This window comes from Rhinoraja longicauda, chromosome 2 (genome assembly GCF_053455715.1).
Source record: "Rhinoraja longicauda isolate Sanriku21f chromosome 2, sRhiLon1.1, whole genome shotgun sequence".
NCBI classification, from domain to species: Eukaryota; Metazoa; Chordata; class Chondrichthyes; order Rajiformes; family Arhynchobatidae; genus Rhinoraja; species Rhinoraja longicauda.
The window spans coordinates 85,825,421-85,843,263 of NC_135954.1; the positions used below are offsets into that span (position 1 = coordinate 85,825,421).

The 17,843-nt window shown below is 41.2% G+C and overlaps 1 protein-coding gene across 4 annotated transcripts in view; it reads left to right on the plus strand.

The window, feature by feature from the left end:
- Positions 1-17,843, plus strand: part of dync1i1a (dynein cytoplasmic 1 intermediate chain 1a) — a 143,814-nt gene that overhangs the window by 102,435 nt on the left and 23,536 nt on the right. For all 4 annotated transcript variants that reach the window (XM_078422337.1, XM_078422346.1, XM_078422353.1 and 1 more), the window contains 2 exons: positions 8,045-8,178; positions 13,844-13,988. In XM_078422337.1, the coding sequence (XP_078278463.1) occupies positions 8,045-8,178; positions 13,844-13,988 (279 nt within the window). The remainder of the gene's footprint in view (positions 1-8,044; positions 8,179-13,843; positions 13,989-17,843) is intronic.

Here is a 17,843-nt window from a genome sequence, read left to right on the forward strand (position 1 = left end):
GACCTCATTCATTCTTGGGAGTGGTTGGGCTATGGGTGGGGAGGTAAAGGGTAAGGCAAGTTACTTTAGCGTAATTTTGCTATCGTTCAAAGTCTTAGAAAATTTACATTATTATTTTTTTAATAGATTTTAGTAATATTGCCTTGTATTTCAATTTTGATTGTTTTTAATGGCTCTGGCTTGGAGTGGGGCATTGCTGCCTGGCAATGATTTCTGTGGTGCTTCGGAGATGGGCTGCTTTAGCGTTACATGGACTTCTCTCAGCTCTTCAGACCATGCTGCTGGAGTTAGGGATGCTTCGTGCCCACGTTTATCGTTGGCCAAGATAATTAACAACTGAAGATACATGGAATCATGCATATATTGCAATGGAGGCTACGTTATTGAATTGTAAAACTGTCGGAGACAAATTTGTTATTTGTATTTGGGGAGAAAATGGGCTTTGGGCAGATAACACCAGATAAATTATTTTTTGACCTACTTGACTTGAGTCAAACTCCTCAAAGCACTTGTTTTAAGTTATCTATTTGTTTTGACAAATAGTAAAAATTTATACGACTGCATTGGGAAGAGCGAACATTTTATCTCGCTGACATGAAGTAGGAGGATACTGTTCACGCAACATTTTGGAATGTGTAATTTGTTCGAGTGCTCTAATAATAATTCCAGCACTGCAATGTGTAATTAGATTCAGTCATTGTCTGCAGGCTACTGAGTTCAGAGATCACACTGTGCTAGCATAACCACATTTTAAGGAATGCATTGCTGGCATGAGAGGTCAGAGAACACACCATGCTAGCAGGACTGAGGCGCAGGAACATAATATATTGACAATTTTCAAGCAAGTTGAAAGGTAAGATACAACAGCTTTTAATAGGTAACCTAACTATGTTAGTTTGAGGAGCAAATAAATACCTCGGTTAATACTGGGAAGGTGGTGTTGCAGCAACAACAGGTGGGAGGATTAATTGGATGACTCATCTTAGTGCATGTCTGTATCTTGAAGGACTGGGTTGGAGTTACCTGGACAGTTTAAGCCAGGAAGCAGTCAGAACTTAATTCAGGTTATGATGAGAAAGATGCTAAATATAGGGATCCAGGATGCAGGAGAATCCACATTTGACTGTTCCCTATTTCTGACAGGCACTTAGTGTCTAAACAGACGTGAGGAAAGACTGATGAGCTGAACGCAGCAGGTTACTGTACCAGTTAGTACAAGTGACTATTCATTCAGGAAAGGTGGTAGGGGACTGTATGGACAGAAAAATAGGTGGTGTCCTCTGCAGCCATGTTCAAGGACTTCCGACCCAATCCCAGAGTTACAGACATTTGATGCTGAGAGAAATCGTAGATTGAACGTGGGACTGGGTTTAATTGTCATGGTCCATACAGAAGACAGCAACATTGTTAGAAATTGGGAAGGAATTAACATTGAGAAAATTTGTGGAACTGGACACCAAATTAAAAAGCAAAGATATCAAGTATAATAGCCTTGATAATACAGAAATGAAAATTGGTCTTTATTGCAGAGGTTGGAGATTGAATAGGACAGGGGTGACACCTCATTTGGAATGACATGTGAAATTTTAGTCGCTACCCTGAAAAATATATATTTGTCTAGGAATTGATGGCGATTGTAATAGGTTCACAAGGTTAATTCCTTGGAAGTGAGCATTGCTCAATTAAGAAAGGGGGAGTTAATGTGGCCATGATTTGACAATAGGTGCAGGAGTAGGCCATTCGGCCCTTCGAGCCAGCACCGCCATTCACCATGATCATGGCTGATCATCCACAATCAGTACTCCGTTCCTGCCTTCTCCCCATATCCCTTCACTCCGTTCTCATTAAGAGCTCTATCTAACTCTCTCTTGAGAGCATCCAGGGAATTGGCCTCCACTGCCTTCTGAGGCAGAGAGTTCCACAGCTTCACAACTCTCTGAGTGAAAAAGTTTTTCCTCAACTCCGTTCTAAATGACCTACCCCTTATTCTTAAACTGTGGCCCCTGGTTCGGGACTCCCCCAACATCGGGAACATGTTTCCTGCCTCTAGCGTGTCCAATCCCTTAATAATCTTATATGTTTCAATAAGAATCCCTCTCATCCTTCTAAATTCCAGAGTATGCAAACCCAGTTGCTCCAGTCTTTCAACATACGACCGCCCAGCTATTCTGGGAATTAACCTCGTGAACCTATGCTGCACTCCCTCAATAGTAAGAATGGCCTTCGTCAAATTTGGAGACCAAAACTGCACACAATACTCCAGGTGTGGTCTCACTATGGCGCTGTACAACTGCAGAAGGACCTCTTTGCTCCTATACTCAACTCCTCTTGTTATGAAGGCCAACATTCCATTAGCTTTCTTCACTGCCTGCTGTACCTGCATGCTTACTTTCAGTAACTGATGAACTAGGACACCCAGATCTCGTTGCACTTCCCCTTTTCTTAACTTGACAACATTCAGATAATAATCTGCCTTCCTATTCTTACCACCAAAGTGGATTACCTCACATTTATCCACATTAAACTGCATCTGCCATGCATCTGCCCATTCACACAACCTGTCCAAGTCACCCTGCATCCTCGTAGCATCCTCCTCACAGTTCACACTGCCACCCAGATTTGTGTCATCTGCAAATTTGCTAATGTTACTTTTAATCCCTTCATCTAAGTCATTAATGTATATTGTAAATAGCTGTGGTCCCAGCACCGAGCCTTGCGGTACCCCACTAGTCACTGCCTGCCATTCTGAAAAGAACCCATTTATTCCTACTCTTTGTTTCCTGTCTGCCAATTAATTTTCGATCCATGTCAGTACCCTACCCCCAATACCATATGTGGGACCTTATCGAAGGCTTTCTGAAAGTCCAGGTACACTACATCCACTAGCTCTCCCTTGTCCATTTTCCTAGTTACATCCTCAAAAGATTCCAGAAGATTAGTCAAGCATGATTTCCCCTTCGTAAATCCATGCTGACTTGGAACGATCCTGTTACTGCTATCCAAATGTTCTGCAATTTCTTCTTTTATAATTGACTCCAGCATCTTCCCTACCACCAATGTCAGGCTAACTGGTCTATAATTTCCTGTTTTCTCTATCCCTCCTTTCTTAAAAAGTGGGATAACATTAGTTCCCTCTAATCCACAGGAACTGATCCTGAATCTATAGAATTGTGAGAGAAGAATGAAAGGTGATTTTTATAAATTTCAGGGATTTACTGGTTAAAGGGGAGTAATTTTGGACCGATGTGCAAAGTTTTTTCAGGGTTTTGCAAATCTTAGTAATGTCTGACTCGGGACTTTGATGGTCAGTCATGGATTACTTTCACAATTGAGTGAGAATTATTCCAACACTAAGGGAGACACAGGATATAGAGCATTAGGTTGGAAACTTGACTTAAGCACCATACTGTGGTGTTCAACCATTAAATGGTTCACAATTTTTTAGGGCACTGAAGGGTTGGTAAAATCCAGCCAGAGTGTTATGTTCCATCGTGATTGGCAGTTGTACATCAATAAAGTTTACTTTTTCAGTGTTCATATTTTCCAACCATTTAAACCCACGTCTAAACTTGTAAACTGAGGTTCAATGCACCTTAGTTGATGGATCTTAAAATCTAGTTAATAGAATTAAGAATTCCACATCTTTGTTGTTGGCATAGAAAATGCTTTAAAGTAATAGCAGTTATGTGTTTCAATGACTACTTGTATATTGCCAAATAACAGCAATATCCATTCAGATATGACACTTAATTTACCTGAACAATTCTATTGTAACACAATTGTAATTTAACAACAGCTTGTGTATATATATACATCAGATTGGATAGAGTAAAATGTTCTAAGTGTATTACATGCAATCATAGTTAAACAAAAATCAGCTGAATCAAAGAAAAATATAGTTGCAATGGATGACTAAAAGATTCAAGATTCAAGAGATTCAAGATAGCTTTATTTGTCATCCAATACACAATAAAGCATTAAAATAGGCAAATTACACAACCCCAAAAACACACAAAAAAAGAAACATCCATCACAGTGAGTCTCCTCCAGTCCTCTCCTCACTGTGATGGAAGGCCACAATGTCTTTTCCCTTCCCCTGCCGTCTTCTCCCGCGGTCAGGTTGTTGTGGTTGCAGGCCTCGCCGGACGGTGAAAGGTCCACAGCGGGCCGACCCAAGCCCGGCGATCCGGGGCGGGCCAACACGCTGTCGCTGCCGCTGTTGCTGCACGTCGGGGCGGTCGTGGCTCCCGACATTGAAACCCCCGCCCAGCAGAGAAAAATCCCGCGGCCTATTTTAGGCCGCGCCGGACGGTGAAATGTCCGCGACCCAAGCCCCGCGATCTGGGGCGGGCTAACACGCTGCCGCTGCCGGAGCTCCCGATGTCGGCATCCACGCAGCCCGAGCCTAAGGCGAGTCGCAGCCGCTCCCGCAGCCTCCGAGGAAGGCCGGCTCCGCTGATGGTAAGTCCGATCCGCGGGCTCTGCGAACTAGAGCCCTGGATGCCGCCAGCTCCAGGAGTTGGGCCGATGGTAGGCCGCAGCAGGAACGGAGACCCGACCCAGAAAACAAAGGTCAGGTCTCCGTTCGGAAGGGACACATATTTACAATTTTACAGTTCCCCCCCTCCCCCCCACACCCACACAGAGTACACAAACACAAAAACACGACATCACATCGACAATTAAGACACAAAAAAACAACAAAACACAAAGACAAATGGACCGCAGGTAAGCCGCAGCTGCTATGGCAGCGCCGCCATTTTGGGTATCACCAAAATGGTCTGAGTGGAGATGGTCTGAATCACAGGGCAACGGAGACCAAGAAACAGAGGATATTGGAATGATTTAGTGTCATAGAATGACATAGAAAGACTAAATTTGAAGTCTTATTTGGATTGCCTTCCCAATGCAGTAGTTTAAAGCCTTTTAAGTGTGAATGATAATGTAGCATTTTGACAGTAATTTAGAAAGGACATATTTGAATTAAGTACCCAAGGAATGGGATGGTGGGAATATCCACCAATCTTTCATTACCTAGCAAGGGCAGGTGAGTCAAATATTTTCTTTTCTTTAAAAAAGGATGCAAGGGGTCCAAGGAGAGAAACTTGTTTTCGAACTTGGTATGAGAGCCATTAAGTTACAGTGAATGCTCAGTGGTTTAATGGGAATAGAAGCTGGAGAGCAGAAAGGGGTTTTCAGAGGCAAGGTTAACTTGGAGCGAGTGACGAGAGACGGAAATGAAACTAAAGAAAGTTGAAAATCCTGAAGTATTGTGGAGAAATTAGGCAGCCATACAAATGTAGTTTGATTATTTAAAACTGGTGTTCCTGAGTTCCAACACTGCCACCCCGCCCCTCTTGTAAAAGCCCATGGGAGAATGATTTGTAAATCCCTTGGTGGAAAACATATCAAACAGTTGTGTGCTCTGAGGTTTTTTTGAGTCCTAGTTTAGCATGTGTGCAGGCAATTGAGAAGGATCTAAAATGTGTGCAACAGATGGGCATGGAATATTTTAAAACCAAATGCTTACAAAAGGAAGACTAGATTGACATTTATGGAGGATTTAAATTTCATGGTTTAATAGTTGTGAACCCATGTACTGATTGGTAAACAATATGCAACAAACAGATAAATCAAACAAAAGTTACCAAATTTGGGAATGAAATTATGTTGATGAAAATGTTGTCATTGCTTGCACATTCTTGCACTACACCAACATGATCATCATGAAGATTCTGCTGTAAAATGAGAAGTGAGCAAAGACATAACATTCATTTTTAATAACTTTCTTTTCGCTAAGAGCTGGTTCATGATGAATGAAACACAATCTCTTTAGTTTAAGATCTGCCTCTCTGAGGTGAACAAACATAGAACATTACAACACAGGAGCAGACCCTTTGGTCCACAGTATCCATGCTGAACATGATGCCACGTTAAACTAATCTCTTCCTGCACATGATCCATATTCCTCCATTCACTGTATATCAATGTGCCTGTCAAAAAGCATCTTAAAAACCGCTATCGCATCTGCCTCTACCACCACCCTTTGCAGCGCATTCCAGGCATCCACCTTCCTCTGTATTAAAAAATAAATTGACTGCACATCTCCTTTAAACTTTACCCCTCCAACTGTAAAGCTATGCCTTCTCGTCTTTGACCTTTCCGCCCTGACGTAGGGGAGTAATAGTTCATATTTACACAAGTCCAAATATTAAGTGCAATATGAAACCTTTTGTTAGAAGCAGATGCTCTTTTTGGAGGTTGGTTTCTTCACAAGTTGGTATATGTCACAAAATAATTGTGAAAACAACTGTCGCTGGTTTGTCAGTCTGGTCTGTGAGTAGCCAAATTATAATAGAGTTCCGAGCCCAGTCAGTGCAAATTTAGCAGATCTATTTCGGTGAAGTGATAGGATGAGGCAACGGAAGTCTGGGACTTTGATAATTATATCTTCATATTTAAAGATCAAGGGCCGTCTGCTGAGGAAAATCCAAATACATTATTGTTTTATCATTTTGCAATTTTCTAGAATGTTTTGCATGTTAATGTAGTATGTCAGGAACTTTTCATAAGTTAGGAACCTGTAACAGTTGGAATTTTGCTGTGTTTTGCTAGCAGTTTTATATGGAGCTGCCAGAATGTTTCATGACTCTTGTCCAAGCACAAAAATTGTGATCTTGGTGGCCATACAGTGGTGGTGGTTCTTTATGTGGTTGCATTGTGCAACTCCCCTCAGAGTCCAGTGACAGAGTAGGATCCTCAAGCATTTGAAACTGTGGGTTTTACATTTTATTTTTAAATTGTTTACTTATAATAAAAAGGTTATTTTATTTGTTTAAACGTTTCTGAATTTCAGGAACATTTGGAAACATTGCGTGACTTGTGACAGGGGTGGCACGCGGTAGAGTTGCTGTCTTACAGCACCAAATACCCGGTTTGATCTTAGTGTGTCTGTAGGGGTGCAGAGTGTACAGCGTTTGTACTTTCTTCCTGTGACCACGTGCGTTTTCTCCGGGTGCTCTGGTTTTCCCCCCCATTACAAAGACATGCATATTTGTGAGTCAATTGGTTTCTGTAAATAGTGTATCGGATAGAACTAATGTACGCGTGATCATTGGTTGGCCCAGACCCAGTGGGCTGAAGGGGCTGTTTCCACAATGTATCTCTAATACTTAAAACTAAAGGTGGCCAAACATTACTGGCTTTGGGTTTGAGCTCATTATTTTTACGTGCACAGAGATACAGTGACAAGCTTTGTTTTGCATGCTGTCCAAACAGATCTGATATCCCAAAGATAAAAACAATCAAGCCAACCTCAGGTACAATAGGTAGCGCAAAGGGGCAGATATAGCGTGCAGTATGTAGTTCCCAGCATTGTAGTGCATACGTTCATAGACAAAGTCAAATGTCCTGAATGGGGTGGAGGTGAATCAGACAGTCCTCAAGCTTACAAAAGGGCTGTTCAGGAACCTCGCAAGAGGGGGAAAAAGGTGTTCCTGAGTCTGGTGGTGCTTGCTTTCAAACCTCTATCTTCTGCCGGTTGGGGGCAGGGAGAAGGAGGAATGTCCAGGGTGGGAAAGTCTTGGATTATATTGGGTGCTTTTCTGAGGTAGTACGAAGTCCAGTTGAGTTAATGGTGGGAAATTTAACCTGCGTGATGGTCAACGTGCAATTTGTGTGGTTTTGTGCAGAGCTATTCTCAAACCAAGCTGTGATGTAACTAGATGCTTTCTACGGTGCATCTGTAGAAATTTATAAGAATCATTGGAGACATGCCAAATTTCCTCAGGAAGTAGTAATGGTGGCTTTTAAAGGCTTCCAGAGGCATTTCATGGGTGGGGTTATTATGGTCCTTCCGCAAGATACTGTTTTATGTTGAAGACTCTTCTGCCGTTCTTCATGCTTGGCTGCAGGTCCAGACTAGGTAAGGTTGGGGGAATTGGGTTGATGAATACAAGCAATGGAACACACATGGGAAGATCCATTCCAATGAGAAAAATAGCTAAAGCTCCGTACTGACTTTATTTTTTATTTTTTAACCCAGGAAAATATGGAGTTGGTATACAACAAGTCAAAGCCCGTAGCTGTCACCAGCATGGCTTTTCCAACAGGAGATGTCAACAACTTTGTTGTAGGCAGCGAGGAGGGTATGGTTTATACTGCATGTCGCCATGGCAGGTAACACTTTATAATCTTTAGAAAACTTTATATATAAAACATTTTTTTGTCTACCGATGTGCTTACAAATCATATTTGTCGCCAAATAAAGTGCTGATGTAGCAGAATTCTTGGTATTAGCAAAGTAAATACAGGTTAGCTCAGCTTTACATATAATGTACATTTTTATATCAAAAAGCACAAACATTTAAGGAGAAACTCGAATTGAGAAGGAATTGCAGTTTGGAATAGATGTAATTAAAAATGCAGTCTTGAAGGATTGTTTCAATGTTGGATGATGGGTGTTGGCTTTGGAGACAATCTGATCGTGGAGATTACTTTTGATAGAGTGTGGAGAAGTTTGCAAGCAGAGCAGACCAGTGGGAAGAGAACAGTGTTGTAGGGCTGGAAGATTGTACAGAGTAATGCCACACAAAGTGTGAGGCCAGTAAGCTATTTGTTGGAGGACGAGTATTTTAAAATCGATGCATTAAGAAATCCTGCACTGCCAAATGTAAAGGGAGTTATGGGTGTTTGGAACCTGGAAATTATGTAGAGTGGAGCCTGGGGCCCAACTACAGGGTGATGAATAGGTTGAACCTGGAATTGAATGGTGATTGCACAGTGATGGGTGATATTTTGTAACTGAAAGTAGGCACCTATTGGGTGGCCAAAATGTCTGACTCAAATGAGCACAAAAATTAAACATCATTGCGGTGAAAATGAGAAGAATTCTTCCACCAATGGGATGGAATCAAATGGGTTGAACAAGACGAGTTCATTGTTGGACGGCAGAAATCTCAAATTCATCAACACTCACTGATAAATTGTAGACACAAGAAACTGCAGATGCTGGTATCTTGAGCAAAACACATGCTGGAGGAACTCAGTGTGTCACGCATCATTTGTGGAGGGAATGGACAGGCAGTGATTTGGGTCATCTTCAGACCTATTGTAATTGTGGGGGAGGGAAGGGGGACAAAGCTGCAAAAGAGAGATGGTGGCAGAATAAAGCCTGGCAAGTGAGGGGTTGATAAGGTGAGGAGGATAGGCAAAAGGACAGAGTAAATGGCACAGGCTTGAGGTGAAAAGGAGACAAAAGGGTGTCATGCAACCACTTAATGAGCTGCAGGATACAATACCAATTCCATGGTTGTGATCATCTTACAACTGAGCTGCAAAGGTGCGAATGAATTACTGCCCATAGGAACAAAAATGATTATCTAATAATACGTTGATAACAGCCATATTGTAAATAATTAAATTGGAAGCCTATTTTAAATGAAAATAAACTGCAGTAAAGCTCATTGAGCCGCATGATCTGATTTTATTTTCCCCTTGTCTTTATTTGTGACATCTCTGTGAGAGACTAAAATGATTGTAGAGAAAAACATTGGCTTTGAGGAATGCATAATTGAAAAATGTTTCCATACTCAAAGAATACCTTTTGACTAAAGTTACCACGTCACCATTTCTAGTACAACATTTGTTAAATAACACCAGTTCCATCAATTTTTCAATGTAGATAAATTGTAACATTTTTATGAACATTCATTATCTTCATTTACACGACGTGAGCCTAGACTCCAGGAGTCATGGATTTTAATTTTGGAGTAACGGGTTGAAAACAATAGCTGGCATTTACTCTTTCATCTGTTTCTTTTTAAAGAATAGTATGATTTGATTCATAAGTTCCCAAGTTGTAGGAGCAGAATTGGGCCATTCGGCCCATCAAGTCTACCAAGTCAATTATGGCTGATCAATCTTTCCCTCTCAACCCCATTCTCCTGCCTTCTCCCCATAACCCCTAACACCCATAGATTGAGGTTTCATGGGGGCAATTACCAGGGAAGAGATCAAATGAAGATTTGAGTTATGTGTTCTATGTTAAAGAATGCGACGCAGGTTGATATAATGGGTGTTTACGGTTGACATTGTTCTGTGGAAAATCAACATGTGCTGCAAAATGCAAACAGGAAAAGCATATTGCTAATCTTCTCGTTTGCTTTAACATGTGTTATGTATTTTCCTACATATTTTCAGTGATCAGGGAGGGATAAGATGAAACTAAATTCAGCTCAGCAGTGAAGTCATTCTCTCAACTTCAAGCCTCTTCTTCCACCGCCCCCTCGTTCCCACCCCCTTGCTCTCCTGCCTCCACAAACATTGCACAGTAGCTCAAGCGGGGAAAACTGATAGCAAAGCCTGCTACCCAGCAACTGGTATCTTGTCAACACAACATTTACATTCCCCACCCTGTCCAAAAACCGCAAGTTTGCCTCTGGGTGGAGAAAAACGGATTAAAATTGATGTCATTTGATGATTGGTGGTGCAGACTATAGGAAACTAGTAACACTGATGTGATGGTGGATATGTTTTAGTGCTATCGTGGTGGTCTGTAGAATATCCCCAATAATAGCTTGTATCATTTTTAAATTATCTTGATAATTCAATACTTAAGAAATTTAGTTTTCTTTCGTCACCGGTCGGTACATTCAATAAATTAAGTGACAGTGATTATTTTGCCTAAAACCCATTTACCATTAAGGCTGGTATTGATGAAATGTTTAAGGGACACCAGGGTTCAATGACTGGTATTAACTGCCTCAAATTCTCAGCGATTCAACATTACAATCTCAATTTTAAATAAAGTAACTTATTAATCTGAAGAGGAAGCCAAAACTTTAAAGGAAGCCAAAATTGTTTGCACTGATATTCCAATATGTGTAACTATTATAATAGAGCTTTAATTACTGTCAGATAAACTGGCCTGATGTGTAAGAAAAAAACTGCAGATGCTGGTTTAAATCGAAGGTGGACACAAAATGCTGGAGTAACTCAGCGGGTCAGGCAGCATCTCAGGAGAGAAGGATTGGGTGACGTCAGTCTGAAGAAGGGTCTCGACCCGAAACGTCACCTATTCCTTCTCTCCTGAGATGCTGCCTGACCCGCTGAGTTACTTCAGCATTTTATGTGTACCTCAGATTAACTGGCATTTATCAAAGTATATTTCAAAAGCTATTAAAGCATCAGCTTTTTGTTACTGAGTTATTGGTGCATGGTGCAGCCAGGATTTGTGGCTGGCAGGCAAGCTTGGTCTGTGATATTTTCTTGAATCCATCACTTACTACTTAGTCAATATTCTGTTGAAAGCTGTTCTCATGAACCTGTAAGTTCTTGTCCATTGAATGCAATGTACATTTAGATAATATCCTCCATAGGGGCCATTAGTAAGAATTATAGCTGCAAGCTGTTATAAGGAGAAGATAATAGTGCTGGCGTAGTTTCATTTAATGGGTTCCAGAGTGATAAGAGACAGAAATCTGGAATTGGTTTCTCTGCCCATCCTCTCGAAAAGCAAAACATGAATGGAGTTTGAGCTCATGAAGTGTAAGAATGCATGTGTCCTGGTAATGGGCGGATAACAGCAGAGACAATTACCAGGATACATACTTGCATTACTTTGTTTGATCACACTTCTGTAAAGCACGATGGAATTTTTTACGTCTAAAGATGCATTGCATTTGTTGTTGTGATCAGACTGGCCGAAAGAATACAATTATTTTTAGGTAAAAAGAGTAAAATTCAATAATCTAACACCCTAGTGCTCTTCTAGCAGGATTTCCAGACTATTGGATGTTACCCCTACCCAACCCACCAGTACTTCACTTTTTATTGCATGTTACATAGTAATATAAATTTGCCGTGAAATACGGTGCTTTGAGGGGGCTAGGAAGTACACGGAGTACTCTGGCCTGAGCAAAAAAAAGCACTAAACAACTCAGCTTGTCAGGCAGCATCTGTAGAGCGATGTTTCTGGTTGGGCCACTTCCTCAGACTAATTTGAGTAAGTGGGGTGGGGGGGTGAGAAAGCTGGAAAAGGGTGATGGGATGGGAGGGGGGGGGGGGGGGGTTGGTGGTGGTATGAAGTACGTGATAAAGGTTGGAAGTGAAAAGGGCAAAAGAGTGTCAAATAAAGAAAGAAGAGGACCGAAATGTAAAGCCAGAGCAAGGAATACGGGTGAGAAAAGAAGGGGGAGGAATTAAAGATGTGGGGAGAGGGGGTGCAGTGGCTGAAATAGGAGAATCCAGTGTTCATACCATGAGGTTGTAAGTTATCCAAGTGAAATATGAGATGCAGTTCCTCTAGTTTGCGTGTGGCCTTACTCGGGCAATGGACTATGCTGAGAACAGAAAGATGGGAAGGGGAGTTGCAAGGTTAGCAACTGGGAGTTCTAGCAGGCCTTGATCAGCAAAGTGGTAGTTTAGTTTAGAGATACAACATGGTAAAAGGTCCTTTGGCCCACTGGGTCTACGCCGACCAGCTACACGTTCTTTCCTACACACAAGGGACAATTTTTACAGAAACCAATTAACCTACTAACCTGCATGTCTTTGGAAAGTCGAAAGCTTATTTTAAAAAAAGGAGCAGCACTGTGCACAGCAGAGGAGTTGCTGCCTTACAGCGCCAGAGACCTGGGTTCGATCCTGACAATTTGTGCTGTCTGTAGAGAGTTTGTACGTTCTCCCCATGACCGCATGGGTTTTCCTCGGGTGCTCCTGTTTCCTCCAATACTCCAATGACATTCAGGTTTGTAAGTTAATTTGGCATTGACAAAAATTGTAAATTGTCCCTAGTGTGTAGAATAGTGCTAGTGTACGAGGATCGCTGGTCGGCGCGGACTCAGTGGGCCTGTTTCCAGGATGTATCTCTAAACTAAACCAAAATGTTTCAAATATTTATCATCCTCTGATGCACCTTCCAGATTTTCATAGTTCCCAGATATTTCTTAGCAGCTCTTAAATGGAGGCACAACATGAGCCTCCCACCAGTTTTCCAGCACCTCACCCGTGTCTTACAATGATTTGTATCTCTCAGCCAGAACACCTGCAATTTCCTCTCTGGCTTCCCACAGTGTCCTTGGATATATCTGATCAGAAGGAGATTTATCAACCTTCATACGTCATAGGATACCCAGCACCTGCTCGACTGTAATATCAACTGTCCCCAAGATATCTTCAGTAACTTTCCCAAGTTTCCTCGTCTTCGTGTCTTTTTCCATGGTTAAAATAGTGAAGAAATATTCATTGAGGATCTTGCCCATCTCCAGTGCTTCTAAACATTGATGACCACTTTGGTTTCTGTCTGCTTTTGTTAACTGGCAATGTGATTTTTACTCTTTGGTTTGTTGCAAGCAATTGACAAAATCACCCTTTTAACAAAATCTTTTAGTACTTGCATGAAAAGCCATTGCTATTATTTTTGATCAGGAATCCCAGAGTTTAATTGAAACATTGTTTTTGTGAAGGGAATTTTGGCTCTTTGCATATAACAATTTTGCATATATAATTATAATATTAATTCTAGCGATTGATTTAAGAACTCAACTATATTTTCATTTCAAATGGACACAACTGAGCTATATATTGGGATAAACAGTATGGGCTGTTGGATCCTTTGCTAATGGCCACGCGATTTTTTTTTTTCTCTTTGGATAATGTATATTGTAACTGAAGCATTTTGACTGTCAAATGTGATTTTACAGCTATTGAACCAGATGTAAAAACTGAGTCAATGAACAGATGATTTATATCTGCTGGGCTACACTAATGCTTCTTGAAAAAAAAATCGACTTTTTTGTTGCCCAGTTAATGAGTTGTATTTTGCATGAAACCTGTTTTCCAGTAAGGCTGGTATTGGTGAAATGTTCGAGGGACACCAGGGTCCAGTGACTGGTATTAACTGCCACATGGCTGTGGGACAGATTGATTTCTCTCATCTGTTTGTCACCTCTTCATTTGATTGGACAGTCAAATTGTGGTCCACAAAGGTAAGATGCACTTTCTTGTATCTAACTGTAGGATTATGATTTTGCATGAATATTTTCTTAGCCATGATTTCTAAGATACTATGCATTAGAAATTTACATGCGACTTGATCTTTGTTTTCTACTTCTCAATTGAATCCAGAGCTTGTTAGGTGTCCGAATACTTTAGGCCACTTGTTTTTTCATGTTTACGTAATGCTAATATTTTCCAGCTGTCCTGTTCTATGAAATGTATGTTTTCTGAGCCTACTTTGTTGCTACGTTTTTGATCAGTCCAGATTGCATAGATTTAACATTTAATAAAACGCCCGTCAGTACAACTTCATCGTCCGCCCCTCCCCACACCCCTGCCACTTTAAACGGTTTCATTTCAGTAGCTTCTTCAAGTCTGAGACATGAGCCGTTTCATTTCCTAGTCATGATGCAAAAATTCACATCTGTTGGTTTTGTCAGTGTGACTTCAGTCTTGCAGTACATGTTGAAATTCTTGTCACTTGGTTGCAGTGTTTCTTGATCTCCCTCTGTGGCTTTCTTATTTTTTTAAATGTTCCTTTCAGTGAATGTAACCCTGCAGTTTTGGGCTGGCTGAGTGGGATGAAGAAAGAAAAAAAAATGCTGACATTTTATGGGGAAGTGGAGAAAAGACTTATGGAGTTGGCAAGAGGAACTGTGGGAGGTCAATAGAAGGAAATACCCGGAGCAGAAATAAATTGCTTCCCGCGATTTTTTTTATTTATTGTGAAAGTCACTACAGTGGTTTGCATTTTTTAAAGCAATTAGGTCCAAGTCAGCAATGGGATTTATTTTAGTAAAATATGAAATGTTTAAGGCTTAATAGTTTTTTTGCATATTGGTTAGCAGGTATGGAGCTTAAAAAATATTGTTGCACCTACTGTATAGCGTCCCCTGCACAGTGCGGGTGAACTGGTTGTTTAGGATCTTGCGTGCTCCCATCTTTGCACTTCACCATTTAAGAATCTTAGACATTGAACTGTACAGCCAGCATAGGAACAGGCCCTCTGGCACACCATGTTTGCACCAACCGAGATGCTAATCTAACTAATGGCATTTGCCTGCACATGATCTGAATCTCTCTGTTTGCTGCCTATTCATGTATCTGCCTAAAGGTCTCTTAAATATGTTTATTGTATCTGCTTCTACCACATCCTCTGGCAGTGCATTTCAATCCCTATCATTCTCTGTTTAAAATCTTGCCTTATGCAAATCTCCTTTTAAAATTTTCCCCTCATCTTAAACGTATACCCTCTGATATTTGACATTTTCATCTTGAAAAAATGACACTATCTACTCTGTATACATCCCAAAATGTTATACGTAGGAAGGAGCTGCAGATGCTGGTTTACACCAAAGATAGACACAATACGCTTGAGCAAATCAGTGGGTCAGACTGCATCCCTGGAGAAAAGGAATAGGTGATGTTTCTGGTCAAGACCATTCGGATTCCATGTGATTTAACTTTCCACATCAGCCTACCATGCAGGACCTTGTCAAAGTCCATGGTACTATTTACAGTACTGCCCTCAATTTTCTTGGGTCACCTCTTCAAAAACACAAATTTGAGAGACACAATTTCCTACACACAAAGCCATGCCTACTATCCCTAATCAATCATTGTCTTTCCAAATGCTGGTAGATCCTCTCTCTCGGAATCCCCTCCAATAACCTTCCCACACTGATGTAGGCTCATCAGTCGGGAATCACTTGGCTCGCTTTTACAGCACTCGGATAAAAGCACAACATTATCCACCCTCCATTCTTCCAGTGCCTCACCCACAATTAAAGATGACGCAATTATCTCTGCCAGTGCCCCTGCAATTTCTTCCCTAGATTCCCACAATGATCTAGGATAAACTTGATCAGGTGCCAGGGTGGTATTCAACTTAATTAGTTTAGTTTAGAGATACAGCGCGGAAACAGGCCCTTTGGCCCACCCAGTACGCTCCGACCAGCGATCCCTGCACATTAACACAAGCCTACTAGGGACAATTTACACTTATACCAAGTATACAAACCCAAGCCAATTAACCTACAAACCTGTATGTCTTTGAAGTGTGGGAGGAAACCAAAGATCTCGGAGAAAACCCACACAGTCACGGGGAGAACGTATAAACTACATGCAAACAGCCGCTGTAATCGGGACCGAACCTGGGTCTCTGGCGCTGCAAGCGCTGTGAGGCAGCAACTCTATCGCTATGCCACATTGCTGCCCTTGGCAGCACTGGATTAGATATTTATTAATTTTTTTAAAGCCATTTGCAACACTGCAGCAGATTTGAAATAGGCTTTTAAAAAAAAATTCTGTTGTGATGCTGGATTTTTTTTCTCTTGAATGAGTGTTTCACTTTACAAATTTCAATAACAGTTGCTGAATTCCAAGCTAAATGCAGAGATTTTGAATCCCATCTTGTTGGCCTTCAAGTTGCAAACTTGATGGGATATTTTGATTAAATCTAAATTTATTGAGAAGCTAGTAAACGGATAAGTATCAAAATGTGCCATCTACGGTGGTGTTGGGGAGCGGGGCAATTGCCAGGAAATTGTGACCGGTCACCTTTTTGCCATTGGTCTGTTTGGAGTAGTTTTGGAATGTGCCTATCACCTGGAGCATTGAACCCAGAAGAAGAAAGCACGGAGGGAGAGTTGGAATAAGGGTGCGGGCATTTTCAAGAGATGATTTCTTTCCCCTGAAGAATGTTAAGGAGCATAAGGAAGTTGAGCCTTGTGGCTATGCTGAATTTTGTGATTTGTTCTTTGAAAATGTATTGTCAAGGCAGAAATTTAAAACTTTATTCTTGGTCTGGCCTTTGAAAGCAGATTTGAGCATATGGAGGGAGGCATTAGCAAAATTATAGCTTGGATAGGCATCCCTGACCCAAACCTTTCCTCGTTATTTGACTCACTGACGCCATAGTTCAGGTACCTTATCAACTACATTCTTTCCTTCATCAGATTCATTGATTTTTTCTCACATCAGGAAACTAGACGGATCATCGTTTTTTTTTGTTTGACTCATTTATCAAACTCAGTGATAAAGAATGCATTGACTTAAAAAAACAATCCACAAAAAAGTCATTACTTTACCTTCAGACTGAATTTAATGCTGCCGTAATTTTGTGTAGTTCGACATGATTCACTTGAATCTACTGTGTATATCAAACTGAAATATTTCTCTTGTAACCACTGTTTTTATAACCGTTGTCATACTACACATCATTAAGTTGAGTGAAAATCTGTGGCGAAGTCTAGTCGAGCAAACCATCTATGGAGGAACTCAGCAAGTTGAGCAGCATCTGTGCGTAGGAAAAGATGGCATGTTGCTCCAGATTCTAGCTTCTCCAGTCTCTTGTCTTGGTCTATTCGTTTCTCTTGCTATTACAATAATCTGATGAAGGCATGAGACTGCAGATGCTAGAATCTGGAGGAAGAAACAATCTGCTGGAGGAATCTGTGGGTCAAACAGCATCAGTGGTTGAAAAGGAATGGTTGACACAACAGTTTAAAACTCCACATTAGAATTGGAAGTGAAGAAGACAGATAGCTAGTGTAAAGAGGAGATAGGGAGAGGTGAGACTGAAGCAAGAGGTGATTGGTGGACTGTGGAAGATGTTGGGCATATTGAGCCAGGGAGGGGAGGGATGGAGTGGAGAGGCTTTGGCAGGCAGATGTGTGGAGGCAGACAAGAGAGAAAGAAACTAAAGCAGGTGGAGCCTGGGGATGGAGGGTGAAGGTAATGGTGGCTGCTGAAAGACGATTAGCAGTAGCCCTTGGCCCCTGTTTCCTTCCACATATCCTTCCATCTGGCTTTTTTTTTCACTCCCTTTCCCTCCTTATCTGACA